Here is a 27,866-nt window from a genome sequence, read left to right as displayed (position 1 = left end):
AATTGTGCTATTGCTGTAATTTAAAGAGCAGAAAATGCAGGTCACATCCCTGTGGGTAACTACTAGAACAATGTCTCTATTCAGTACAGAGAGAGTAGAGACTATTAGCATTATGGAAAAAATATGTACTCTTGGCAGATTGCACCAAAGCAAAGGACTCTGAGGCAGGTGTGTGTGGGGGTTTTCAGGTCCTGGTGCTGATGGTGGAGGAGGACCTAGGTGGGGGGTTAGAGTGTTATGTAGAGAACTGAGAAATGTCACACATGCACCAACTACTGCATTTTAATGTCGACTGTTAGCTGTTAATTCACCAATAAAAGACAAAAAATATTTTTCTAGGCTTTTTACTCTGTCTTCTAACAACTTAATTTTTTCTTTAAAAGACCAGAATCATTGTTGACTTAGGATGATAAGTTATATGTTAGTGAAGGAACTAGGATTTGAAACAGAGGTTGTTACCCATTGGGAGACTGTTGCTGATGTCATGTTCTTGTGAAAGCTTTCAAAACCCACAGTTACAGTACCTATCAACTGTATACATCTCCATTTTTGTGTTAAATCATATAATGGAGAAGCCTCTAAGACTTTTGGAGAATTGTCATTGATGAAATGGTGATAACCAAGTCTTTTAAATTTATTTAAGAAAGGAGACATTAACAAAACCATAGAATAAGAGGGGTACAATTCTGCACAATTCCCATAACCCGATCTCCACATCCCACCCCCTCCCCTGATAGCCTTCCCATTCTCTATCTCTCTGGGAGTATGGATCCAGGGTCGTTGTGGGTAGCAGAGGGTGGAAGGTCTGGCTTCTGTAATTGCTTCCCCAATGAACATGGGCATTGACTGGTTGATCCATACTCCCAGTCTGTCTCTCTCTTTCCCTAGTAGGGTGGGGCTCTGAGGAAGTGGCGCTCCAGTACACATTGATGGGGTCCTTTGTCCAGGGAAGTCTGGTCAGCATCCGGAACCTGGTGGCTGAAAAGACAGTTAACATACAAAGCCAAACAAATTGTTGAACAATCATGGACCTAAAGACTGGAATAGTGCAGATGAAGTGTTGGGGGTATTCCCTACATGCTCTTGTGTACTTCTGCTTTCAGGTATATATTTTTCCCCTAGTTTATGGGCATGGGTGAACCTATGCTCTATCTCAGGGGACCTGGACTATATCTAGGTTTGGGGACTTTAGGCTAATGGACCACAAAAACACAGGAGATAACCAAGTCTTCCCTGCCCTCCCTTCCCCATCCCTTTGTTCTTCCCTCTCCCTGGCTTCTTTCCCTCTGCCCACTTCCTCCTTCTTTCTCCCTTACTCCCTTCATCCTCTGTATCCCTTTACTTCTTCTCTCCCCTCCCCTCCCCTCCTCTCCTCTCCCCTCCTCTCCTCTCCCCTCCTCTCCCATCCCATTCCCTCCCCTCCCTTCCCCACCTCCTCTCCCTCCCCTCCCCTCCCCTCCCCTCCCCTCCCCTCCTCTCCTCCCCTCCCCTCCCTTCCCCTCCCCTCTCCTCTCCCCTCCCCTCCCCTCCTCTCCTCCCCTCCCCTCCCTTCCCCTCCCCTCTCCTCTCCTCTCCTTTTCCCTCCTCTCCCCTCCCCTCCCTTCCCCACCTCCCCTCTTCACCTCCCCTCTTCACCTCTCCTCTCCTCTTCCCTCCTCTCCCCTCCCCTCCCTTCCCCACCTCCCCTCTTCACCTCCCCTCTTCACCTCTCCTCTCCTCTCCTCTCCTCTCCTCTCCTCTCCTCTCCTCTCCTCTCCCTCTCCTCACCCCTCCTTCACCCCCCCTCCCCTCCTCTCTTCTCCTCTCCCCTCCTCACCCCTCCCCTCCCCTCCCCTCCTCTCCTCTCCTCTTCTCTTTCCATTTGATAAATTCCATTTGAGAAATTGAGAGAGGAGGGGAAGATAGAGTAGGAGAGAAAGAGAGAGAGAGAGAGAGAGACTCCTGTAGCCCTGCCTCACAGCATAAACAGTGGCCCTTGAATTTGGTAATCTGTTTGTTTAACTTGGTGCACTACCACCTGGCCCTCTAGATGTTAAAGTCTTTCTAATTGTGCTGATTTAAACTTGCAAATTCCCAAACTTAAGGATATATGCTTTTATCATGGGAATTTAGGAATGAAGAGCATACTCTTTTTTTTTTTTTTGGTTTTGTTTTAATTTGCCTTTCCCCCCCTTAATCATCCTATTGGGAGAAACAATTTACAGACAATTGCCACATAAGCACAAGGACACATATTCTTAATAAATTGCAGGAAGTCATAAAGTGCTTTTCCTTTTTCGAAAACATGAACATGCTGCTTGAGTGAGTGACTGCTACTGGATAAAACACTCCCTTATGTTCCTTTATAAACACAAGGAGAGAAAAGCACCATGGTTTGGGAGGTGGTGCAATGGATAAAACACTGGACTCTCAAGCATGAGCTCTTGAGTTCAATTCTTGGCAGCACATGTTCCAGAGTGATGTCTGGTTCATTCTTTTTTCCTCTCTCTCTCTCTCTCTCTCTCTCCCCCCATCTTCTTCATGAATAAATAAATAAATAAAATCATAAATAGAAGAAGTACCTAGGGTTGTAAAGGTTTTTATTTTTTCCCACCACCAGGTGGCTCGCAGGCTATGGCCTGTCTGTGGCGTTCCTTGCCTGTGTGGTTAGTCTCTGGTCCAGTATGTTGCGCACCTGTCACTCTTCAGGACACTGACCACAGTGTGCTTCCATACCAGGTCAACCTGGCCTACGTGGAAGCAGCTGAGTTCATATGCGAGCCTGTCAACAGGGAGCCTCCCTCCAGAGAAGCTCAGCTACTGACTTTGCAGAATACATCTGAGTTTGACATCCTGGTCATCGGAGGGGGAGCAACAGGAAGTGGCTGTGCTCTGGACGCAGTCACCAGAGGTAAGTCCTGATGGAGGTGGACATCTGGCAGGTGAAGACACCGCCCCAACAGTCCGTTCTCCCCATACAGTCCCAGTGCATGCTCTGTGCTAGGGAACGTCCCTGTCACAGTGCCTGCTCCTATTCAGTTCTCACCGTCACTTTTTTTTTTTTTTTTTAAATAAAGGCTTATCTACAATTTAAAAATACGGTGTTTTTTCACTGACATGAATTTATTTAGAAGGTAAACTATAATCTTGTAATTCATTTTTTCATGTTTCAGGTTATACATGCATATTGGGGCAAATTCATTTCTATATGTATCAACTCTTTCAAATATGGGAAAAATATCTCTGCCAGTAATTGCTGTGAGGATGAAATGTGTGATCGTGAGGTTAGTTGACAGTCATGCTTATCATATGGTGTAGAAGCTCAGTGAGTGCCAGGTAATGAGCTGCGCTCATCTCAGAGCATCTCAACTTACTTTCCTCCTCTGGAGGCCCTACAAGAGAGGCCCCATCCAAACATAATGGGAGGACATGACTCTGCGTATCCTACTTTTTCCAGGGAGTAGAACTTACCAGGTGGCAGCTATTGGTGCCTCTATGACAGTCATTTCCCCCAGGAGATTCAGAAACATATTCTTGGTCTGTCCAGTCATGATCTTGCTGTGTAGTAACTCTCGAGGACTTCTTATTTCATCTCCACAAACATTCACTGAGCAGCTGTGCCTGCACAGCACTGCTCAAGGTTGTACATGCAGCTACCGAGAAGATCGATATTTTGGCCACTGTTTTTTAATTTTTGTTTTTAATTTTATTTTCTCTCTCTTTCTTTTTAAATTTCTTTATTGGAGGATTAATGGTTTACAGTTGACAGTGAAACACAGTAGTTTGTACATGTATAACATTTCCAAGTTTTACACAGAACAATTCAACTGGAACTCACCCTTTCATAGCACTTGCTTATGTAACTAAGTACACAATTGAGAATATGTGCCTTTTTTTTCTTCTTCTGGGGGGGGGGCATTACGAACATATAAAGGTAGCAAAGAGAATGATCTGAAGAAAAAAGCTATTTAACATACACAGAATTAATGAATTATTATTTTTTTAGTTTAAATTGAAATAACACAGGCTTAAAAAGTATATAGGTGGGGCCAGGTGGTGACATATCTGGTTGAGCACACACACTACAGTGTGTAAGGACCCAGGTTCAAGCCCCTGGTCCCCATCTGCAGGGGGAAAGCTTCCTGAGTGGTGAAGCAGGGCTACAGGAGTCTCTCTGACTATCTCCCTCTCTATCTTCCCCTACCCTCTCAATTTCTCTCTATCTCTATCTAATAATAAATAAATATATTTTAAAAAGATGAAAAGAGTATCTAGGCTTCTGTTGGGTAGCACTGTAATTTGGAACTGGTACGTGCTGTACACCATGATCCCAATCAAAAGTCTCCATCCATAACCATTCAGTTGTCTTTACAGGAGTCTGTTACTTATATAATGAACAAATACATTTTCCTTTTGGACAGTGAAGTCCATTCATTAGTGATCAAGACATGATCCTATGAATCCATGTTCTAAGATGTGATTGTGATTATAATCTTTGAAGACAAGAGTTTCCAGAGCCTGAATGGTGACTACGTTTTAATTTTTTTGCATTTTAAAATAGCTGAATGAACAAGATGCTTTGAATATCTCTTAGCTTATTGATTGCTAGTTTTGAAATAATTGACCATACGTCTTACATATAAATAGAACTGTGATGTATAAGAGGGAAGAAATAACTGAGTTTGTCTTTCAGTTCTTATGCCAGCATTCCCCTGGGGGTAGCATTTATAATTAGAATGTATAGAGATGCTGAAGTTAATCTGTATTTATACTTTTCTCTTCAATTTCTGATCATATCCGTTGCTCTCTGAAGTGTGAAGTAATCGTGGGCATTTGCTTAATGAATTGTGCCTCGCTGCTGTTCATTCATGGAATTTGCTCTTTTATTATATTTGATGCTTCACTTAACAACAAATTTTGCTTTCTTTGCATTTGATATGTTTTTGCCAAATCATTCCTGATTGTATCCATTAATCTTTAGTCACATTTGACAAAAATAAATTACTGTGATCTTTTAAAGTTACTAGTAATAATTAGATTTTTCAGGACATCCAAATTTTTTGGAGGGAACCACTAGATGTTAAGGGGCTCATAGGATAGTGTCTGCTTCATTTAAAAAAATACTATATACCTAAGTGCAATTCTGGGAGTAGATAAGCAAAGATAGTAGAAGGGATAGAAAAAGTCTTGACAGTGTGATGAGCATTTGTTTGTATTCCTACAAACAAATCAGGTTCCATTCATTTCCTCTGAGAGTGACATATCGTAAGCATGACATGCACACTACTGACTCCTCTGTGGGCCTGGTATCAGGGCACTTGCCCCACTCACACCTGTCACAAGCTCTTGGGCAGAAGCAACTCAGCCCTTCTGCTCAGTGGTTTGCATTTATTCAATTAGTGGTTGCCTCTACTCAGCCCCATTCCACAGCTAAACCAAGGAAACCCATACAGATACCCACTCCTTGAAGAGTTCCAGATGTTCCACCTTAAAATTTTTTCTGTTTATTTTATTTGAATGAGAGAGAGGAATACTGAGAGAAAGCAGAACACTGCTCAGCTGTAGTTTATGGTGGAACTGGGGATTGATCCTAGAACCTCAGAGCCTCAGGCATAAAAGTCTTTGGCAAAACCATTATGCTGTCTCACCAGCCCTGGAAGATGTTTCCTTCAGTCTTTCTTTCTTTCTTTCTTTCTTTCTTTCTTTCTTTCTTTCTTTCTTTCTTTCTTTCTTTTCCCTTTTGTTGCCCTTGTTTAACATTGTTGGGACTATTAATGTCGTTGTTGTTGGATAGGACAGAGAAAAATGGACAGAGGAGGGGAAGACGGTGGGGGAGAGAAAGACAGACACTTGTAGACCTGCTTCATCGCTTGTAAAGTGACTCCCATGCATGTGGGGAGCCAGGGCCTCGAACCGGGATCCTTACAGCAGTCCTTGCACCACCACCCAACTCCCTCCTTCAGTTCTTTTATGTGACCTTATTGGTGTGTGTCAGAAATCACTTAGACCACCTCAGATCCATCACCTCCATTCTTGGTTTCAAATCTGATTCTAGATAAACTTAACTTTTCAGCAATCTCAGAGAAGACTGTCTCTGTTGTTGGAGGAAAATACAAGTTGTAGTTCCATTATTTGGGGAGAAGAAGAAAACGAGGAGGGCTTTATGCCTGGTGATGTATCCTGCCTGCTCAAGCCCCAGTCCACAGAGAGATGGATGTTCTGGTCCCACCAGAGGAGGCTCTGGTGCTCATCTCCTCCTCTCCTCTCCTCTCCTCTCCTCTCCTCTCCTCTCCTCTCCTCTCCTCTCCTCTCCTCTCCTCTCCTCTCCTCTCCTCTCCTCTCCTCTCCTCTCCTCTCCTCTCCTCTCCTCTCCTCTCCTCTCCCCTCCCCTCCCCTCCCCTCCCCTCCCCTCCCCTCCCCTCCCCTCCCCATTCCTCTCCTCTCTCCATTCCTCTCCTCTCCCTCTCCCTCCCCCTCCCTCTTCCCCTCCCCCTCTCCCTCTCCCTCTATCTGAGTAAGTGTCCTGGCAGCACTGTAGCATCTACCTACATGCACTTTCAGTTCATGATGAGCGTCTGGTTAGCCATTCCCGTGCCTGCAATTCCTTAAAGTCTAAGGCATCACATTTAAAGATCAAGGATGAAGATCATCATTTGTGGAATGAGAATGAACTGGGATCAAGTCTGGGCATCCTCACTAAGTAGCTTCCTTACCTCCTCTGAGTGTTCTACTTCTCTAGAAAGTCCCAGATTTCTCAAACTTTGAATAAGATATCACATAGCGCTCTTCTGCAGAAGTCCAGGTTTGTGAAAGGAGGACTTGTATTTCCCTACCACCCAAAGAAAACCCAGAGAAGATTGCTTAATGAGTGAGCTTTTTTAAAAAAAAAATTTATTTATAAAAAGGAAACATTGTCAAAACCATAGGATAAGAGGGGTACAGCTTCTCACAAGTTCCACCACCAGAACTCTGTATCCCCTCCCCACCCCTGATAGCTTTCCTATTCTTTAACCCTCTGGGAGTATGGACCCAAGGTCATTGTGGGATGCAGAAGGTGGAAGGTCTGGTTTCTCCGCTGAACATGGGCATTGACAGGTCGATCCATACTCTCAGCCTGTCTCTGTCTTTCCCTAGTGGGGAAGGGCTCTCGCGAAGCAGAGCTCCAGGACACATTGATGGCGTTGTCTGTTCAGGGAATTCTGGTTGGCATCATGCTACATCTGGAACCTGGTGGTTGACAAGAGAGTTAACATACAAAGCCAAACAAATTGTTGACCAGTCATGGACCTAAAGGCTGGAATAGTGCAGATGAAGAGTTGGGGGGGAGTCCTCTTATTTATATTAGTTAAATTCCAAAGGACCTGTGGCAATACTAGTTTTTTTTTTTCTTTTTCTTTTTGCCCCCTGAGCCTGAAATCTGATATGCCAGTGGATCTAAGTTATTGTCTGGGGAGATGATGTCATGGCTGGAAAAAAGACCAGAAAGCTGGATCAGGGAAGAGAATAGCTTCCTAATATGGGAAAGGGGTATAAATATTATTGATTGTAAACCCCATTGGGGTTTACATTCAAGAGTGAGCTTTTATAGTTACAGTCTCCACCCTGTCTGTCCCCTTCCCTTCACTGCCTCACTCCTGCCTTAAGGGCCAAGAAACTTTTATTTCAAGGCAGTGTAATTGTAGCAAGTGAAAATGAGCCGTTATTGTTGTCAGCATCACAAACCTGATGCAGATTCCACCTAAAATTATTTATTTAAATTTACTTAAAGCCTGCTTGCCTTCTTTCTCTCCTCCACTCTCTCCTTAACCCTCCTCTCTCCCTTCTTCCCTCCCTCTCCCTTTTCCCCTTTTTCTGTCTTCCTTCCTTACCCCTTCCCCTCCCCTCCCTCCCCTCTACTCCTTTCTCCTTCCCTCCCCTCCTCTCTCCTCCTCTCCCCTTCCCTTCCTTTCTGTAATGTTGTGAGGCAGGACTTGAACCTGAGTTATGCTCTTAGCAAAGCTATTTCACCAGTCTTTAAAGCTTGATTTCTTTTTTCCTTTTCCTTTCCCTTTCCCTTTTCCTTCCCTTCCCCCTTCTTCCTTCCTCCCTCCCTTCTCTGTTTCTTTCTTTCTTTCTTTCTTTCTTTCTTTCTTTCTTTCTTTCTTTCTTTCTTTCTTTCTTTTCCTTTATCTCTCTCTCTCTCTCTCTCTCTCTCTCTCTCTCTCTCCCAAACTGTTTGATTTATCAGTGAGAGAAAAGAGAACTACAGTCCTCTGGGGATTGAACTCAGGACCTCCTGATTACCAGTTTGATGTTCAGCCCTGCACTTCCTCTTGTACCACTACTCTGTATTTTTAACGGGATTTTAATTAGCAGAGTAATTTGTTGGCAGGCATTATGGAGGAGACTGTGCTGGAGGAGGCTTCAGTGTTGTGGCATTCCCCCCCCCCCCCACTTATGACTTCTGAAGTGTCCCTGCTACAGGTTCAGAGCAGGGGCTTGAACCCGAGTCCTTGTGCTTGGTGATATGCCCACTTAAACTGGTGAGCCACAGCCTGATCCCATGTGGCATCCTTTATCTCCTCCTACCCCCCAATCTTGATTGTCATTACTGCCCGGCTGTCTCACGGCTGTGGGAAGTCTGCACTTTCTCAAGCCTGAATGTATGCATGTGTCTGTAAGCTGATCAGAGTTCCTATGGATCTTACGGTAAAACTGTTAGTGAATTTTAAAAATGGAATGTAAAAGATATGTTTAAACATGTCATTAACAAAGCCATTTAAAAAAAAATGTACTGCTACATTTGATTCACAAAAACTAAGTGCAAAATTATAATACCATATGTGAAACTGGGAAACTATAACAGTAAACACATTTGTCTCAGGCTGTTTTCAATGTTTTTGTTTGACGGAATGGAGAGAAATTGAGAGGAGAGGATAGAGAGGGAGAGAGACAGAGACAAAGAGACACCTGCAGCTCTGCTTCACCACTGTGATGCATCCCCCCTGCAGGTGAGGAGCAGGGGCTTGAACTTGGGACTTGAGAATGGTGTTGTGTGTGCTTAAGTGGATGTATCACCATCTAGTCCCTATACTAGTTTATTCCCTAATATAAAAATAAGTATGAATGACCAACCCAATGCTGTGTAGTCCTATAAGATCAACTGTTAGGAAGCACCAGGACAAAGCACACAGTTCTCTCTGCAAGGACTCAAAAGTCAGCATTACCTTGTAGCTTTATAGGAGTATTATCATTATTATCATCATTTTCTTTATTTATGAGTAAGCTAGGAGGAGAGGGAGAAAGAACCAGATATCACTCTGGTTCATGTACTCCTGGGGATTGAACTGGGGACCTCATGGTTGAGAGTCTAATGCTTTAACTATTGTGCCACCTCCCAGACCACTAGGAATGTTATTTTTACCATTGTTTTAGAGATTCTGGTTCTTGCTATAAAAAGTTAAGCTTCTAGGGGGCAGGGCGGTAGCTCAGCAGATTAAGTGCACATGGCACGAAGCTCAAAGATCCGGATACTCAAGGATCCCAGTTTGAGCCCCTGGTTCCCCACATGCAGGGGGGTTCGCTTCACAAGCAGTGAAGCAGGTCTGCAGGTGTCTATCTTTCTCTCCCCCTCTGTTTTCCCCTCCTCTCTCGATTTCTCCATCCTATGCAACAATAACAATGGCAACAATAACAACAACAAGGGCAACAAAATGGGGAAAATGGCCTCCGGAAGCAGTGAGTTTATGGTGCAGGCACCACCAAGCCCCAGCAATAACCCTGGAGGCAAAAAAAGCGTCTGGATTGTTCCTTTTAATTAGTGGTGGTGGCTTTCTAGAACTAAAGGCTTTTCTGAAGAAAGATAAACTCCCTTTTCTTTGCACGACATCATTTTTTCTTCCTTTATGTGGTTTGTGACTCTTATAGCTGTGCTTAGGACACAGGTGCCTCAATTTGTTTAATTTCTTACTTTTTATTTTGATATCTTATAGTTACTTCAGGGATGCCAATCTCCTTTCTGTTTAAAATAATATCATAGCTGGAGATTCATTCTAGTGAAATAGTTAAAGATTCAAAGTTTAGGTGAAATTATAGCCTTTTAGAATTGTGCTGACGAAAGTAGAAGCCACACAAATGTTCAAAAACAGAGCACTGGATAAATAAATGTTGATGTGTGTGATATGTGTTGTAAGTAAACTCACAATCTAGTAAAAAACTAAATTGTAGGAAATAGTTGTTGACATGGAGGGTTTATAATATACATTGTTAAGTGAAAATAGTGTTTAGCTGTAAGCCTGTTTTTGTAAAATGCACACACCTGATTATCTACCCAAGTAGAAAATGTGAAGATTTAACCCCCCAAATGTCAGCTGTGGTTATCTTTGAGTGGTGTGATTACAGGAGAGTTTTATTTTGTTCTCTGTACTTTTCTGCATTTATTATACTGAACATCTTTTCATGCATAATAAGATAATCAGTAAAAGGTATTAAAACACTTCTGTTCTATTGCATGTTGTGTAGAAGTTAAATGTCGTACCATTCTTCCCCTTGAATGGTAATTATCTCTTGGTAAATTCATCCAACTTCCTGGATCCACAGGTTGATTAAGTTGTTAAGTGCTTGGTAGCGATTCTTTCTCAGGTCAGAAAAGGCATTAGTCTGTAAAAACAAAACAGAACAAAACAGAATAACAATAACATCAAAAACTGTACTTAGTTCCCACCCTTGTTCCCCACTACAATGTACAGTTTTAACTTAAGAGATGAACTGAAAGTGATTGAAAGGTACATTTTACTTTGATTTTTGCTCTACTATAACTGATATTGTCTCCTCCGCTAGACCTTTCAAAGGAACATCCTTCTAAATGTCAAAACTCTGTGTTTATCAGCAAGTTTCTGGGAATGCCTACTCAAAGAACTCAATAATAATAACAAAAAACCCAAATACTCCTTCTCTTCCCATATCATTTTGGAAGTGAGGAAATTTTTGCTTTCCATAAAAAATATTAAATCACTAATAATAATAAAAAAGAACGAAGATGTACTTATGAGGCTTTCAGCAGAGATACCATTTTCCAAACTGAGGTGCTGTCAGAGGCCATCATGACTGCAAAGATGTAAGAGGAAAGAGGGCCCGTGCCTAAGTGATCCAAATGCTCCGGCTTTCCACACAAGTCTCCCTTGATGAGTGGAATGGAATCCAAGACATGCTCCGAGGATGTGCATGTGTGCTGCCTGTCTCTTTCTGCCAATGAGCCATTTGAAATATATAAAAATGTATTGCTTTTCATAAAAATCTAGCCAAAAGGAACAGAAAGAGGCTACTTTTTCTCATAAAATCTTGATAGTTTAGTGAGTATGCTAGAGAAATTATACCTTCATTGCTGGACTTGTGAGTAGAGCTTTAAACTTGTGGGCAGGGATTGAAAGTCTGCATTCCTTCTACTGAGTGAGGGAAGACCTTCCCCAGTTCCTCGGATCTGTAGCCTGCAATAGTTGCTTAAATTTTGGATTCATTAGTCTTGATCACCTTCCAACTTCATCATTTTATCAAAGACTGCATGTTTGCTTTGAATGTCACGTAGAAACCCTACTCACTCTTAGTATTGGTACGTTGCTTTATACTGAAAGTATCAGAAGACTAAGGTCTGAATTTCATATCAGTATTATTTGAAGGTAAGATAGCGCTTGGTTTTGAGAGTGAATATATTTTAGAGAAGAAAAGGAAAGAAAATGATACTCAAAAAAAGCACAGGAGGTGGTTACAGTCTTTTTAAAAAGTTTTTTTTTATTATCTTTCTTTATTAATTGGATAGAGACTTTCAGAAACCACAAGGGAGGAAGAGAGATGCCTGCTGCCCTGCTTCACCACTTGTGAAGCTTTCTCCCTGCAGGTGGGGACTGTGGACTTGAACCTGGCTCCTTGTGCACTGTAACATGTGCACTCAATTAGGTGCACCACCACCCACCTCCCCCTTTAGTTTTTAAAAAAGTATTTATATTAATTAATTAATTTATTTATTTATGAGAAAGATAGGAACAGAGAGAGAAAAAACCAGACATCACTCTGGCACATGTGCTGCCAAGGATTGAATTTAGAACTTTAGAGTCTAATGCTTTATCCACTGCACCACATCTGGTACGACTTAATTTTTTTTTTAATCTTTACTTATTTAATGAATAGGAACAGCCAGAAATCAAAAGGGAAGGGGGTGGTAGAGAGGAAGAGAGACAGAGAGGCATCTGTAGCCCTGCTGCACCACTCACAAAGCTTTCCCCCTGCTGGTGGGGACTCGAACCCGGCTCCTTTCACATTGTAACATGTGCACTCAGCCAGTTGTGCCACCACCCAGCCCTGTGGTTACAGTTTTCATGGCCTTCACTGTCATGGATTGATCAATTAAGGGTGAGTTAAGGTGATGGAGTGCCAGAGCTCTGTGGGAGGGGCCCTGCATTCAGCAAGGTGTAGGCCCTGGGTGTGTGTGTGCTCAAGGCCCTGTCGGTACTCTGCCACTGGGGAAGCTTCCCCGTGAGCTGTCCTCCTCTCTGTGTTTATCTGAGGAAGATGGCCCAGGTCCATGAAGCCATAGCTCCAGGAAGCAAACAATCAGAAAACCGGAATATATTCATGAGAAGTGATTATGCCACCTAAGAATGCCTTGACTTTGTATTACTTTCCTTCTTCCATTACTTTTATTCAGCAAAAATGAAAATCCAGAGTCCTTAATACACAGTAACAGCTGATAAATTGAAAGTATTTTCTAATTAATTAACTTATTTATTTATTTATTTTTACTAGAGCCCTGCTTAGCTCTGGTTTATGGTGGTACAGGGGATTGAACTGAGAGCCTCAGAGCCTCAGGCATGAGAGTCTCTTTGCACAATTGTTATGCTATCGTCCTCCTGCCCCCTGTTTTAAAATATTCTTAGTAGAGTGGTTTTTGTAGTTCAGAACAGTTTGGGCAATATATTTAGGTTACATGGTGCTTTACATCAATTTAACTATAACTTCAAAGATTAATTTTCCCCCCTTTGAATTTAATGGTATCATTTCTAGAAATTCTGATGGGTAGTTTGATGAAATGACAGTAGAAATAATAGTACAAGAAGTGTCTGGTTTGATAGAGAAGCCTATTTTAACTTTTGTTGGTATTCACTAAGGGTTCTCACATAAGTACATGTGAATAACTTTTCTAAATGTCCAGCACTTGCAAAGGCAGTTTTGAGGATTCAAAGTGTTAGCTCTCACTTAACTGTCCTGAAATAGCCCCACGATGGCTTGTTAGTTCCTTGAGTAGTTCCCTGCCTCACAGGGTGTCAGTTTGGGGAAGAAAAATCTGTCCTGACAACACAAGTTCCTTAAACTCTTTTGAGAATGCTCTCCACCTGCCTCTCTTGCCCCTCTGATCCTGGAATTCCTCCTCCCCACCCCTCGTGGGCTCTGACACCCGGCCCCTGATGGTTGTCTCCTGAGAGCCCTTTTCTCCTCCAGCCTTTTCCTACACGTTTGAAGTTAGAGCAGTCTTTCTGGAACATTAATCTGATTTCTCAGCTTAAAACATTTCAGTTTTCTCCTCAGTTATCATAGTACTCTTTCTTTAAATAACATCTGGAAAAACAAAAAGGATTGTTTCTTTTTTCACCGTGCTTCAAAACCAAAATAACCAACTACAGATATGACCTTGTCTCCAGATAAATTTGGTATATATACCTTGTACCCCAATACTATATTTAAGTTTGTGCTTTACTTTTTAAAATATTGTTTATTTATTTGTTACTGGATACAGTCAGAAGTCAAGAAGGAAAGGTTAGGGAGAGAGAGAGAGAGAGAAAGAGAGACCAGCAGCCCTGCTTCACCACTCATAAAGCTTTCCCCCTGCAGGTGGGGACCAGAGGCTTGAACCCGGCTCCTTGTGTACTGTAACATATGCACTCAACCAAATGCGCCACCAACTGGCCCCCTCTGCTTGTACATACTTACCCACCCACCCACCACCCACCATTCCTTCCTCCCTCCCTCCCTCCCTCCCTCCCTCCCTTCCTTCCTTCCTTCCTTCCCCTCTCTCTTTCTTTCATTTTATGAATGAAAGTGTTATTTGCTTTGAAGATGGTTAAAATGAAGAAGAGAATATACCCTTCCAAAAAAAGTTAAAGTAGGACAGAACTTGAGAAGGAAAAACAGAAAGGGAAATGCAAAGTACAATTTGCTTGAGTTTGAAGTAGTGCACCAAAGTAAAAAACTCTGGGTGGTGGTGGTGGGGTGAGGGTAGATTTTCAGCTTCACTATTGAGTGGGGGTGGGGACACAGACCTTTGGTGATGGGAATGGTGTTAATATACACTCCTGTTAAAAAATAAGTTAAAGTAGAATACCAGTGTGCATTGAGGCACATTAATATACAAATACTTTCTAGAAATATCATCGACAAGCTTTAAATTTTTTGTCATTAAGTTTTTTATATTTATTTTCCCTTTTTGTTGCCCTTGTTGTTTTATTGTTGTAGTTATTATTGTTGTTGTTATTGATGTCGTTGTTGTTGGATAGGCCAGAGACAAATGGAGAGAGGAGGAAAAGACAGAGAGGGGGAGGGAAAGATAGGCACCTGCAGACCTGCTTCACTGCTTGTGAAGCCACTCCTCTGCAGATGGGGACCCGGGGGCTCGAACTGGGATCCTTAAGCCGATCCTTGCACTTTGCACCATGTACGCTTAACCCGCTGTGCTACTGCCCGACTCTCTGTCATCATGTTTTTAAAAGTACTGTTTTAGTTTAAGAAAACACTAGTTTCTAAAGAATCTCTTGCTTCTTAACCTTGATGGTGACTTGTGGCCATTGTCTGAGGCATTTTCCTTTTGAGGAGATCAGATATTACTTGTGAGTGATGCTAGTTCTTTGAACAGGGTGTGAATGCCTCAGTGTAACTAACATACATGCTTAGCCAGGTGCACCACCACCTGCCCCACCCCCCAATTATTTTTATTGATTGATTGGATAGAGACAGCCAGAAATTGAGAGGAAGCAGGAGATAGGGGGGAGAGAGAGAGGCATCTCCAGCCCTGCTTCACCATTTGCAAAGCTTTCCCCCCATAGGTAGGGACCAGGGGCTTGAACCCGGGTCCTTGAACATTGCAACATGTGTGCTCAACCTGGTGTGCCACCGCTGGGCCCCTCTTTGCAGATGAGTGCCACCTCCTGATCTGCCTTTTACCATCCCTGCTATAAGATCTCCTTCATCCCTGCTACAGGATCCCCTGTTACTCCTGAGTGACAAGCAGTGAGCTGGCTATCTTGAACTTTTACCTCCTTATTGCTGAAGCTGGTTTTTGTCAGAGGTAACACCTTTCTCCTGGCCACGAGTCTGGAACACTTCCTCACCTGTAGACTTAGTTTCTGTACAGGGAGTCATGTTACCGATCAACTAGCCCACACACTTAGGCTTGCCAAAGCTATTGTGATCACGTGATGTCCGTGGGTCACAGGTTTGGGTTTTGGACCTGCACCTTGGGCTCTGAGTCTCCCAGGCTGCAGACAGTTCACTCACCTGCTGGCAGGAGACCTCACTTCCTCCTGACCCTCTGTTCTTTGACTCACAGTCTGACAGTTCCCTTCCTGCAAGCCAGCCTTCATCAAGGGAAGGGGGAGTACATTCATTGCATACATGTCCTAACTTAAAAAAAAAAAAATTATTGGATAGAAATAGAGAAATTAAGGGGGGGTGATAGAGAGACAGAGATAGAGAGACACCTACAGCCCTGCTTCACCACTCATGAAGCTTTCCCCCCTGCAGGTGGGGGCCAGGGGCTTGAACCTGGGTCCTTGCACATTGTAGTATATGCTCAACCAGGTGCGCCACCAACCTAGTCCCAGATGTGACTTGCCATTGTTGTTATTATAGTCAGATCATTAGAAACAAGACACTAGGTCCAACCCACACGCTAGAGAAGAGGATGGGGGGTGGAGGGGGGGGAGACTGGGCCCTGCAATCTGAAATGGCTATGTACCACACCCTCCAGCTGGAATGGGGAGGATCTGGGCCCAAGGACCGCCCATCCAGAGGCCCTCCATGGCCCCAGAACGCATTGGTTTGGCCCTGCCAAGGCAATAGCAGCCAAGACTTGGAATTTAATAAATCTGAGAAATTTTTTTTCATGGCAATGTTAGGTGCCAATGTTGAAGTTGGTAGTTTTGTATGGCCCTAGAATGGAGTTAGAAGTGTCCAGATGGTGCTTGGCAGAGAGAAGTTCTCTACTCCTGGCCTACAGGACTCCTTGGACAGGTCCAAGTGGTGAGGACAGGTCTGTTGGGGAGTCATAGGCTGACTAGGAGATTCCTCTGCACCCATCCCTCCCTCTCTCCCTTCCCCCTTCCCTCTCTCTCCCTCTCCCTCTCCCTCCCTCCTTCCCTCTCTCCTATCTCCCTCCTTCTCTTCCTCTTTTTCCCTCCCTCCCTCCTCTCTCTCCCTTTCCCTCCTTCCATCTCTGCTTCCCTCTCTCCTTCTCTCTCTCCCCCTCTCTTCTTTCTCCCTTTCTCCCTCCCTTCTTCTCTTCCTCTTTCTACTTTTCTCTTTATTTCCCTCCCTCCCTCCTTCTCCCCCTCTCTCCCTCTGCCTCTCTCTCCCCTTCCCTCCCTCCCTCTTTCTCTTTATCCCTCTCTCTCCTTCCCTCCTCCTTCTACTCTTTCTCTCTCCTTCCTATACTCAGGATCACACTCAGGACCTCATGCTTGAGAGTCCAACACTTTATACACTGTGCCACCTCCCAGACTACCAGCTGGAAGACTTCCCTTCTAGTTCTTGCATCTTTGTTTCTCATGATACAGGCGTCTTGATGTCATGGCTGATGCTAAGGTTGCAAGAGAGGTATATTTAAATAAACTTTTTTAAATGCCATCTGAAAGTCAACTCCCTCATCTGATCTTCAAACGAAGAAAAAAACAGTCTATTTTAATGTAGGGAGAAGTCTCTGTGTTGGACTTACTCAGAGCTCAGGAAGACGATGCTTTCTGAAGAGACAGCAGATGTGGTCTTGACCACAGGCTCTGAGTTCATGTCCTGAACATAGCCTCTAACTCAGTGTCAGGTGCGCTACCTGTCTTTTCAGATACGCAGTTGTAGACTGGTGCACTATGTGTGCTTCCTGTCTTTGGCTGGAAACTACCCAATGATTGGCTCTAATTCCAATTAGTTTCTTACATCCATGCTTTGCCTGGAGTTTAGGATGTCAATATTCTTCTAAGAATGTGTGCTAGCTTGGTATGTATTTTCAGGTTTCTGATACTAGTCGTGCAGTCACTAACAATGCTCGGCCTGTGTTACTTGAGAATTTCACATTCTGTTCTCTGGCATAACTGCCTAGAAAGTGTGGCCTAGGTCTATGAAGCCTGTGCTTTCTGTGTTCTTTTGCTAGCTAGTTAGAGCACTAGCAGTTTTTGCCCTTGAATCAAAGTTTCCTATTTTTCCCTCCACAGTTTCCAAATATTTTGTCCTTTGGAGTCAAGGGAATTGCCCTGATTTAATGGTGACATTTGGGTGCGATATTCAAACTGTTAAAAGTTATAAAAATGACCCTTGGTATTAAATGTAATAAATGGCTCTGAACTGAATACATGTACAGGTTCCCTTATGTGAGCTCGCAAGCCCAAACTGCTAACTGTATACTCGTTGCCATTGAATTCTGTGACATTCTCTCATCGCCCAAGAGCTAGCATGGCCATGACAATTCCTTGTGTCTTGATGTTGATATACTCTGTGTCTTTTCAAGTTTGGATTTGATTTCTAACTAGTATGGGGGACTTGTGGTGCTGCTGGCTCTACTTATTCCTGAAGAAGAAGGCATGATTTTTCAAGGAAACAAATAAATAAAGTTGAGCGATTTACTGCAACCCTCAAAGAAAGGGTGCTGTGGGAATGCTCTTAAGAAATGATCTATTTAAAAAAAAAAAGAAAGAAATGATCTATTTTTACCTAATGTGTATGTGCGTGTGAGTTTCATCAAAGCATTCCTCTGCTCAGGTTTATGGTGGTGTTGGGGCTTGATCCTGGAACCTTGAGGTCTTAGGCATGAGAGGCATTTGGATATGCTGATTATTGGCTTTTTCTTTTTTTCCCCCCGTCAGAGTTATTGCTGGGGATCAGTGCCTGCAATCATTTTTCCTGTGGCCATTTTTTTTCTCCCTCCTTCGATCCCTCTCTTTTTTTTTACAGAGATAGAAATAGGGAGGGAGAAAGGAGAGGAGAAAGAAGAGGACAGAGTGATACCATCAGCATTGCCCCACTGTGGGAACTGAGGGTTTGAATGCAGGTCCTTACAAATGGTAATATGTATACTCTACTGGATATGATACTACGTAGGCTCCTTCCAACCTATTCTTTTTTAATTTTATTAGTGACTTAATATTGATTTACAAAATTATGAGATAAAGGGTATAATTCCACACCATTCCACCACCAGAGTTCTGTGACCCATTCCCTGCACTGGAAATTGTTTTAGTTCTTTCCAGATCACAGATACGGGTTGGCTGCTATTTCTGTAACTATCTATTTATATGTATTTGTCCATTTCTTGTGTGGTCCTGCCTTTTTTTTCCTTTCTAAGTCATACTTACACCTATTGCTACTTTTGAATATCCTTCCTTTTCCCTTCTTCTCCCTCTGGGTCCTAATGGACTTGGAGTTCTGAGCCCTCTGGTTACCTTCCCCTAACATTTCTCCCTCTGGGAGTATGGACCAGAAATCTTTATGGGGTACAGAAGATGGGAGTTTTGGCTTCTGTAATTGCTTCTCCACTGGACATAGGTGTTGGCAGATTTACACCCCAAGCCGCTCTCTCTCTTTTCTTAGTGGGGCAGGACTCTGGAGAGGTGGGGTTGCAGGACATATTGGTGAGGTCCTCTGCCCAGGGAAGTCAGGTTGTTGTCATGGTAGCTTCTGCAACTTGGTGGCTGAAAGGCAATAAGATATAAATCAGAACAAAGTGATTAATAAACAGGAACCCAGAGGTAGGAATAAACCAGATGAAATGAAGGATCTTTGGTTGGGAAGAAGCTAGGAAGTCTGTTTTAGGTATGCTCTGAGCTCAGTCCATGGCCATAGCTGGGAACATTCTAGGCTGCACTCATTGCAGAACCTGTCTTCCTTGAGGGGCAGAGTAGGCTGACCCAGCCTCCCTTCAGAGAGTGAGGCAGTCCCTGCCATTGCTGCTCTACAGTGAGGGCAAGGTTCTGGAGAGGCCCACAGGAGGGCTTGTGATAACGTTCCTGATGGAAGTGACCAGAGATTCCCTACCTATTCTTTACCTCATCCTTTCCCAAAAGTGTTTTGTATTCTTCACTCATTAATCCTTTGCACTGGATTCATTTATCCTATTTTTCCTCCCTCCCTCCCTCCTTCCCTCCCTTCTTTCCTTCCTTCCTTCCTTTCTTTCCTTCCTTCCTTTCTCCTCCCATGCCTTTATTTATTAGATTATTAACTGGTATTATTGGTTATTCTTTATTCTGCTCTGTCATTTTTATTTTTTCCTATTTTATACATACTATACTACCATGTCAGAAGAAACCAGTGCATAGATCTAGTCTATATTACTGTTGGTGGATTAGAGTGGGCCAGGTCCCCAAGCCTTGAACATTTCTGGACCACAGTGATGAGGGGTGGATGAGTTCTGAGGGCTTCACAGCAACACAGCGGAGAAGACATGAGCATCAGGCTCTCCTTTGACCCTGGAAATGTAATGTGTGTGCTCAACCAGGTGCACCACCTCTCTGTCCCTCTGACCCTGGAAATGTACCTGAGTTGACTACTGCTTTGAAATTGTCCTGTAATACTTCCTAGTTCTGATTCACTTGCCGTTTAATATGCTTCTAGTTCTGGTTTGACTTTTCCCCCAAGAAGAGACTAAAATTTCTTCATTATAATATAGACAGTGTATTGCACTTTGAATACAAATTTATCCGTGTTCAGAGTCATTTTTCTTGTGATTGTCTCTACCCTGGATAAGTACCTTTAATGAATTACATACAAATTGTGTCATTTAAGAAGTTAATTTGGTTTTCTGGTTACACAGGACTGAAAACAGCCCTTGTTGAAAGAGATGATTTCTCATCTGGGACCAGCAGCAGAAGCACTAAATTGATCCATGGTGGTGTGAGGTATCTCCAGAAGGCAATCATGAAGCTGGATCTGGAGCAGGTAATTGTGTATGCTGGTAGTTAAATCAAAATTGTGACTATGCTTTCTTTGTCTCTACCCAATTAAATCAGGCTTTTTTTTTCTTTTTCTGAAATTGGCTTTTAATATTTCCTCTTTTTGGAAAGACTTGTTTAGTTTATTCTGCTCTCTTGTAGTATTATTATACTCATGGACATTCAGAGACCCTCTGCAGAGACATCACCAAGTAGCAGATATCCATTTTTGGATGTCTTGACTTCTAGCCTCTGAAGTTGTTTTTAATTTAATTATTATTATTCTGTCCAGTGACCAACAGCTTATCATCTTAAGCTGTTCTCAGAGGAGCTGTGTTGTCTTCAAGGGGAATATTAAGTTGATCCTTCTAACAGCAGCTGGAATCATATAGTACGATTGTAATGTACATTCTTGGGGAAAAGGTGACCAGAGTCATGCCTTTCCCATGTCACTCTGTATTGTGTCCAGTCTGCCTTTGTTTGAAAGCTGACAAGGGAGTGTGGTAGATGACATTTTCCAGAGGGGTAAAATATATATATCAGCTGAACTCCTTATCTGTTCTTCACACAGGAAAAACACAGCAGCACAACTTGACACTGTCAGCTCTGAATCTGTCTCCTTTTCTGCTCTGTCTCTGGCATTGTGATGGATGCAAGGGAAGGAAGGAGCATACAATTTAGACTAAGATGACTTGTGCTGGGCCTTGGGTTATACCTATTCAATGTCTGTGGGCCTGCGCTTTCTCATTCTTACAATTGGCATAATAATGATAATGCCAGCTCTTCCAGGTGGCATACTGAGGACTGGAGGGGTTAAGACAGAAGCATTAAAATAAAATAAAATCCTTAAGAAACTGCAGCGCCAATATTATTGCTTCTTGGGTGAATGGAAGCCAGAAGGGGATGCTTTGTGTGGATTTGGACCATCCGTTCTCTCTCCCATGAGAAAATATTTCAGGGGGGCCAAGAAAGGGGACAGTAGAGAAGAAGGCAAGATAAATTGTTACAATAATCTGGTAACAAAAGTCAAGAAAATATCTTACACCTGGGAACTCTGACAGCCTGCTTTTCTCCTATGCAAATACAGTTAAGGTTCCTGAGAAATCTTCCTGGCTGACAGTGTGATGTATTATTCGAAATCTGATTAGCAGGGAGCTGTCCTCCCTGAGAGGGAGAGGAGTTTCTGTGTATCAATCAGCTGGCAGAGTATCTATTTGCCATCGGAAAATATTGTGATCTGCTACTGCCAAGCTAATTCTCTCTGTTGTGCATTTTAGTATAGGATGGTGAAAGAAGCCCTTCATGAACGTGCCAACCTGCTTGAGATCGCACCTCACCTATCAGCTCCATTGCCGATCATGCTTCCCATCTATAAGTAAGCCTTTGCTAGTGTTCTTCTAAGGTTTGCTTACTTGAGGTCTGTAGAGCGCCATGGCTTCGACCTTTGGCCGCCTCGATGTCTTGCATTTCCTGTTACAGTGTGTTTAGTCTCCTACAACAGGTGTAAACAGCCCTGATCACTCCTCCTCTCAAAGCCTTTCCCTTTGCTGTACTGAAACGGTGGCTTCACCTAAGTTCAGGCTGCAACCTCCACTGAAGGCCTTGATTTCAGTTTGAAGTCCGGAGTTCCCGTCTCCATCACTCTGTAGGTGTGGAGGGGCAGCTGGATATCCCCTGGGCAGACGATATCAGCCCCTAGATGGCCTAGGAGGCTGCTGTCCAATTGGAACCTGACACATGCCCACTTTGAGTACAATAGTTGTGGAGTCATTTCAGATCTCTAAGTTAACAGAAACTGAAATCTGGTCAGGTGATAATCAGGTTACAGTTGTAAAACCCGGCCTTCCTGTCCTTGTTACAGGACAGATGACAGGGTCAAGTCCACCTCAAGCTGCTACAGCCACACAGCGGCTGGAGGGACCCAGAGGAATGGACTTTATGCTTTTGCCCATACTTTGTCACAAGCTACTTAGGGTATCTTACATCATTGATTTTTTTTTTATCCTGTGTTCACTTTAAAAACAGGTTTTATTTATTCATTTATTGGATAGGGGCAGAGAGAAATTGAGAGGGATGGGGAAGATAACTAGGGGGAAAGGGAGGGAGGGAGCGAGAGAGAGAGGGAGACAGAAAGAGAGAGAGAGAGACCAAGACCCCTGTAGATCTGCTTCACCACTTGCAAAGCTTTCCTCCTGCAGGTGGGGACCAGGGCCTTGACTTTGGTCCTTATGTACTGTAATGTGTATGCTCCACCATCCAGCCCCTATCCTGTGTTCACTGTAAAGTCACCGGAAGCCCTACCTAGATTGGAAAAGCTAGTCTCTAGACATGAAAGGTGCAGGCATCTGGATTCATTTGATCCCTACCATGACCAGGTCAAGAACCACTGCCATTTCAGGGGTAGATAGCATAATGATTATTCAGAGACTTTTATTCCTTGAGGATCCAAAGTCCTAGGTTCAATCTCCCGCACCACTATAAGCCAGAGCTGAGCAGGGCTCTGCTAATGAAAAACAAAACAAAACAAAACAAAAAACAACACTGCCATAAAATTCATTTAGCATCTCACTGATTTTATTTCCTTACATAATATAGCACACTGGATGTCAAAGATAATTATATAGTTTTATTTATTTATTTATTTATTTATTTATTTATTTTACTGAAGCACGTGTCTGGAGCTGGTGAAATAGACCCCTTGGGTAGGGATGTTTTGCCTCATTTGCAAGCTGGGTATACGTCTGACCCCCACCACAGTAAAGGAGACTTCAGTGCTGTGGTCTCTTGATTCAGTCTCTCACTGCTTTCTTGGTCTCTATTTGAAAAAAAAAGTACATGGGGGCCAGACAGTGGCACACCTGGCTAAGCACACACATTATAGTGCACAAGGACCCGGGTTCAAGCCCTTGGTCCCCACCTGCAGGGGGAAGCTTCACGAGGGGGTAAAGTGGGGCTGCAGGTATCTCTTGTTTCATTCCCTCTTTCCTTTCTCCTCTCCTCTCAATTTCTCTCTGTCTCTACCCAATTATAAATAAAAAGATACACATCTAGATAAACTTTGCTTTTCTTAATGTAAACTTGTCTTTAGGTGAGTGTGTGATCTCATCGTCGCTCTGTGTCTGAAGACAGGCTTCCCTTCCCTTGTGTTACAGGTGGTGGCAGTTGCCTTACTACTGGGTGGGCATCAAGCTCTATGATTTGGTGGCTGGAAGCAATTGCCTGAAGAGCAGTTATGTCCTCAGCAAGTCCAGAGCCCTGGAGCACTTCCCAATGCTCCAGAAGGACAAGCTTGTCGGAGCCATCGTCTACTATGATGGTATGTCCCTCTTCTTCCCTCTGGATAACATGTTTCTCTCCCTCAGTGACCTTCCAGTGCATTTTCTGAGACAGTTTTGTATCTTGTCTTTCATGCTGACTTGACACAACTCAAACCCAGGCACACTGATTGTAATACTGGCTCAGCAGCTCCCGATTGCCTGTGGCTTTTATTACTGTTTGGTTTCCATAGTTCTTTTCTTTGGCACTCATGGTTGGCTTGGTCTGCTTTTTGTCATGTGGCCCTACCCTCCTGCCATTTAACTTGCTGTAGGCTTGCTGGTGAGTACTTGCCCTACGAATATATTACAGTTTCGACAGCAGCTGCCGATCTCTTAGTTTTTCTAGATGAAACCTCTATTTCCAAGGGGTTATAATTGTAGGGAAAAATGCCTCTGGGCTGAAATTGACAAGTTTGTGTTTTGCTCAGGACACGGATTCTTGAACATGTAATTTATTTGATGAAGGCAGATGAACATTGCATGTGATAAACCAACACCTCTGTTTTTATTGCTTATTTTATTGTTAGATGTTTTCTGACAGTGACATTCTCTAGTCTTCATCTGCAGTGTGTTGAGGGTTCATTCATTGTGTGTGTGTGTGTTTATGTGTGTCTCCACCTCTTTAATATATTTATTTATTTTTTATTTAAGAAAGGATAAATTAACAAAACCATCGGGTAGGAGGGGTACAACTCCACACAATTCCCACCACCCAATCTCCATATCCCATCCCTTCCCCTGATAGCTTTCCCATTCTCTATCCCTCTGGGAGCATGGACCCAGGGTCGTTGTGGGTTGCAGAAGGTGGAAGGTCTGGCTTCTATAACTGCTTCCCCGCTAAACATGGACATTGACTGGTCGGTCCATACTCCCAGTCTTTTGCAACTCTTTTAAACTTGCATTGTGAGGTCTCCCATTTTAGTGCTAGCTATATAAATTCTTAGCATGAAGAAGTATGTAGATGTATATATTAACTTTTTTGGGGGAGCCTTTGGTATTTATACTTCTTATTATGGGATGTCTTTAAGGCTATCCTTAATTTTTTTTTTCTCCTGCTAGTTTCTGAATCCACAGACTTTCATGTGCAAATACAAAATGTGTTTGTGCAGAGAGGGCAATGGGGACCAACTCAAGAAAAAGTCCTTTGAGTAACAAAATTAGAAAAATGTTAAGGGTCACAGAAAAGCATTAAAAGCTGGAAAATGCACAGCTTACTGTGCCTCTCAACATCTCAGCACCACAGGGGGCACATAAGTACTTTTTTGTGTCCTTGATTGAACCTGCATGTTAAAGGCCAGCCTTAACTATGAATTTGCTTTTTCTGTATCATACCCTTAATGTTGACTCATTCTAGTTTAGTGGGTGATTATCCTAAAGAGGCTTTTGGTCCAGGAAGAGGAAGAACGCATTCTGAAATGGTTTCCTGTTCATGTGTCTTTTGCCTTTTTACTAATTCTTTCTCTGCAAACCTCTCCTCACTGGACCACTTTCTCTGCCATGCCAGATGTTGAAGACTAACTTCTTTTATTTATTTTCTCATCTTGTGTATACCTTAGTTCCCTTAAGAGAGAAATACTAGTGCGTACTGTATCTGATTATCTGATATGGTGAAATCCTTTTTTTAAAAAAATATTTTAAATCAATATTTATTTCCTTTTGTTGTTCTTGTTTTATTGTTATAGTTACTATTTTTGTTGTTATTGATGTTGTTGTTGGATCTGACAGAGAGGAATGGAGAGAGGAGGGGAAGACAGAGAGGGAAAGAGAAAGATAGACGCCTGCAGGCCTGCTTCACTGCCTTTGAAGCGACCCCCCTGCAGGTGTGGAGCCGGGGGCTCAAACCAGTATCCTTATGCCTGTCCTTGAGCTTTGTGCCATGTGTGTTTAACCCATTGCGCTACTGCCCAACTCCCGGTGAAATCCTTTTTTTATGCCTCTTTGATGTTATTATGATTTACAGTTCTTATGGTTTCTCCATGGAGAAGAAGCCAAGGGAAGATTGTTTTATAAAATGCAGAAGGAACATCGAAATCAATGATTTCCTAGAATTGACTGGTTACATGTTGCAAAGTTATGTTTAGGCAAACAGGTAATTGGAAAAAACATTAAAATAATTATTTTAAGTAAGTTCAAATTTTATCAGAAAATTCATTGTGATTTATTGCTATGAGGCACTACATTTATTTATTAATTTTATTATTATTATTATTTTTCTTTTTTATTTAAGAAAGGATTAATTAACAAAACCATAGGGTAGGAGGGGTACAATTCCACACAATTCCCACCACCCAATCTCCACATCCCACCCCCTCCCCTGATAGCTTTCCCATTCTCTATCCCTCTGTGAGCATGGAACCAGGGTCATTGTGGGTTGCAGAAGGTAGAAGGTCTGGCTTCTGTAATTGCTTCCCCGCTGAACATGGGCATTGACTGGTTGGTCCATACCAGTCTGCCTCTCTCTTTCCCTAGTAGGGTGGGTCTCTGGGGAAGCGGAGCTCCAGGACACATTGGTGGGGTCTTCAGTCTAGGGAAGCCTGGCCGGAATCCTGATGACATCTGGAACCTGGTGGCTGAAAAGAGAGTTAACATACAAAGCCAAACAAATTGTTGAGCAATCATGGACCCAAAGCTTGGAATAGTGGAGAGGAAGTGTTAGGGGGGTACTCACTGCAAACTATAGTGTACTTCTGCTTTCAGGTATATATTTTGCAGTAGTTTATGGATACGTGTGAACATATGCTCTCTCTCACAGAAACCGGTGTATATCTAGGTTTTGGGACTTTGTTAGAAAGTGAACCACCTGAGATGGAATTAGAGTATACTATGAAAGGAAAGGTCTCACCCGAGTAATGAAGCTGAAGGGTTGTCATTCCACACGTGAAGTCTCTGGACACAGTGTGAAGTGAAGCATGTTGAGGTGGCAATCTTTGTGTTGGTTAGGTTGTGATCTGCAGATGCAATATTATTTGATATGGATTGGGAGAGGCATACGGGAAAGTGGGCCCTATCCAAGGGTTCCAGGACTGGGGGAAGTAGGGGCGCTATAGTGGAGATGTGAGGTTCCTGCTGTCTTAGGGTTCAAAAAGACAATCGATAGTTAATGTTATCATCAGATTATTTGGTAATTGGGTTAACTTTGAAAAGTCCTTTTGTTATGGTTTGCTGTACAGTATCCAGTATCTTGTATATAGCTGTGCTATTGGTTGCTTCTGATCTACTTGGTCTAGGCTTTTGAGAGAGTCTGCATATCAATTACACTGCATATATTGAGAAAAGATTCAGTTTGTGTTTTGAAAAACTTCGAGACATACAATTAATTTTCCCCCTCTCGTATTAATTAACTTTATATTACTACATTTTTTTTTTATATTTGATTTATATGACTACATTTTACTAGGACTGTACATAAACACCATTCCCACCACCAAAAGACCCATCTCTCCCACCCACTCCTACCCCCCACTGGCTCAGGAAGCTGCATGTCTACCCCTCACCACAGGGTTTTTACTTTATGCCCTACTTACAATTTGGTCAGGTCCTGCTTTTAGTTTCCCTTTCAGATCTTCTTAGTCAACTTCTGTTGATGAGTGAGATCATCCCATACTCATCTTTATCTTTCTGACTTAGCTCACTTAACATAATTCCTTCTAGCTCTGTCCAAGATGGGTCAGAGAAGGTGGTTCATTGTTCTTGATAGCTGCATAGTATTCCATTATGTATATATACCACAGCTTTCTCAGCCACTCATCTGTTGTTGGGCACCTGGGTTGCTTCCAGGTTTTAGCTATTATGAATTGTGCTGCTATGAACATAGGAGTACACACCTCTTTTTGGTTGGGTGTTATGGAGTCCTTGGGGTATAACCCCAGGAGAGGAATTACTGGATCATATGGAAGGTCCATGTCTAGCCTTGTGAGAGTTTTCCAGACTGCTCTCCACAGAGGCTGGACCAATTTACATTCCCACCAGCAATGTAAAAGGGTTCCTCTGTCCCCACATCCTCTCCAACATTTGTTGCTGCTGTCCTTTTTGATATATGCCATTCTTACAGGAGTGAGGTGGTATCTTAGTGTTGTCTTAATTTGCATTTCTCTGACAATCAGTGACCTGGAGCAGTTTTTCATATGTTTGTTAGCCTTTTGGATCTCCTCTGTAGTGAATGTTTTGTTCATATCCTCTGCCCATTTTTGGATGGTGTCATTTGCTTTTTTGGTGCTAAGTTTGCTGAGCTCTTTATATATTTTGGTGATTAGTTTCTTGTCTGATGTATGGCATGTGAAGATCTTCTCCCATTCTGTGAGGGGTCTCTTTGTTTGTTTAATAGTTTCTTTGGATGTGCAGAAGCTTTTCAATTTGATGTAGTCCCATTGGTTTGTTTCTGCTTTAGTCTTCCTTGCAATTGGGTTTGATTCATCAA

At 42.8% G+C, this 27,866-nt stretch overlaps 1 protein-coding gene across 5 annotated transcripts in view; it reads left to right on the top strand.

Moving 5' to 3' along the window:
• GPD2 (glycerol-3-phosphate dehydrogenase 2) overlaps window positions 1-27,866 on the top strand; it is a 156,288-nt gene that overhangs the window by 57,940 nt on the left and 70,482 nt on the right. For 3 of the 5 annotated variants that reach the window (XM_060177915.1, XM_007524302.3, XM_060177912.1), the window contains 4 exons: window positions 2,719-2,890; window positions 20,015-20,139; window positions 21,410-21,507; window positions 23,285-23,448. In XM_060177915.1, the coding sequence (XP_060033898.1) occupies window positions 20,119-20,139; window positions 21,410-21,507; window positions 23,285-23,448 (283 nt within the window). In that variant the 5' untranslated portion in view covers window positions 2,719-2,890; window positions 20,015-20,118. The remainder of the gene's footprint in view (window positions 1-2,718; window positions 2,891-20,014; window positions 20,140-21,409; window positions 21,508-23,284; window positions 23,449-27,866) is intronic. The other 2 variants (XM_060177916.1, XM_060177913.1) reach the window with 1 other exon arrangement.

The sequence above is a fragment of the Erinaceus europaeus genome, chromosome 18 (genome assembly GCF_950295315.1).
Source record: "Erinaceus europaeus chromosome 18, mEriEur2.1, whole genome shotgun sequence".
Taxonomy (NCBI): domain Eukaryota; kingdom Metazoa; phylum Chordata; class Mammalia; order Eulipotyphla; family Erinaceidae; genus Erinaceus; species Erinaceus europaeus.
Note: the sequence above shows the minus strand (reverse complement) of the source record. Positions and strands in the feature narration are given on the sequence as shown.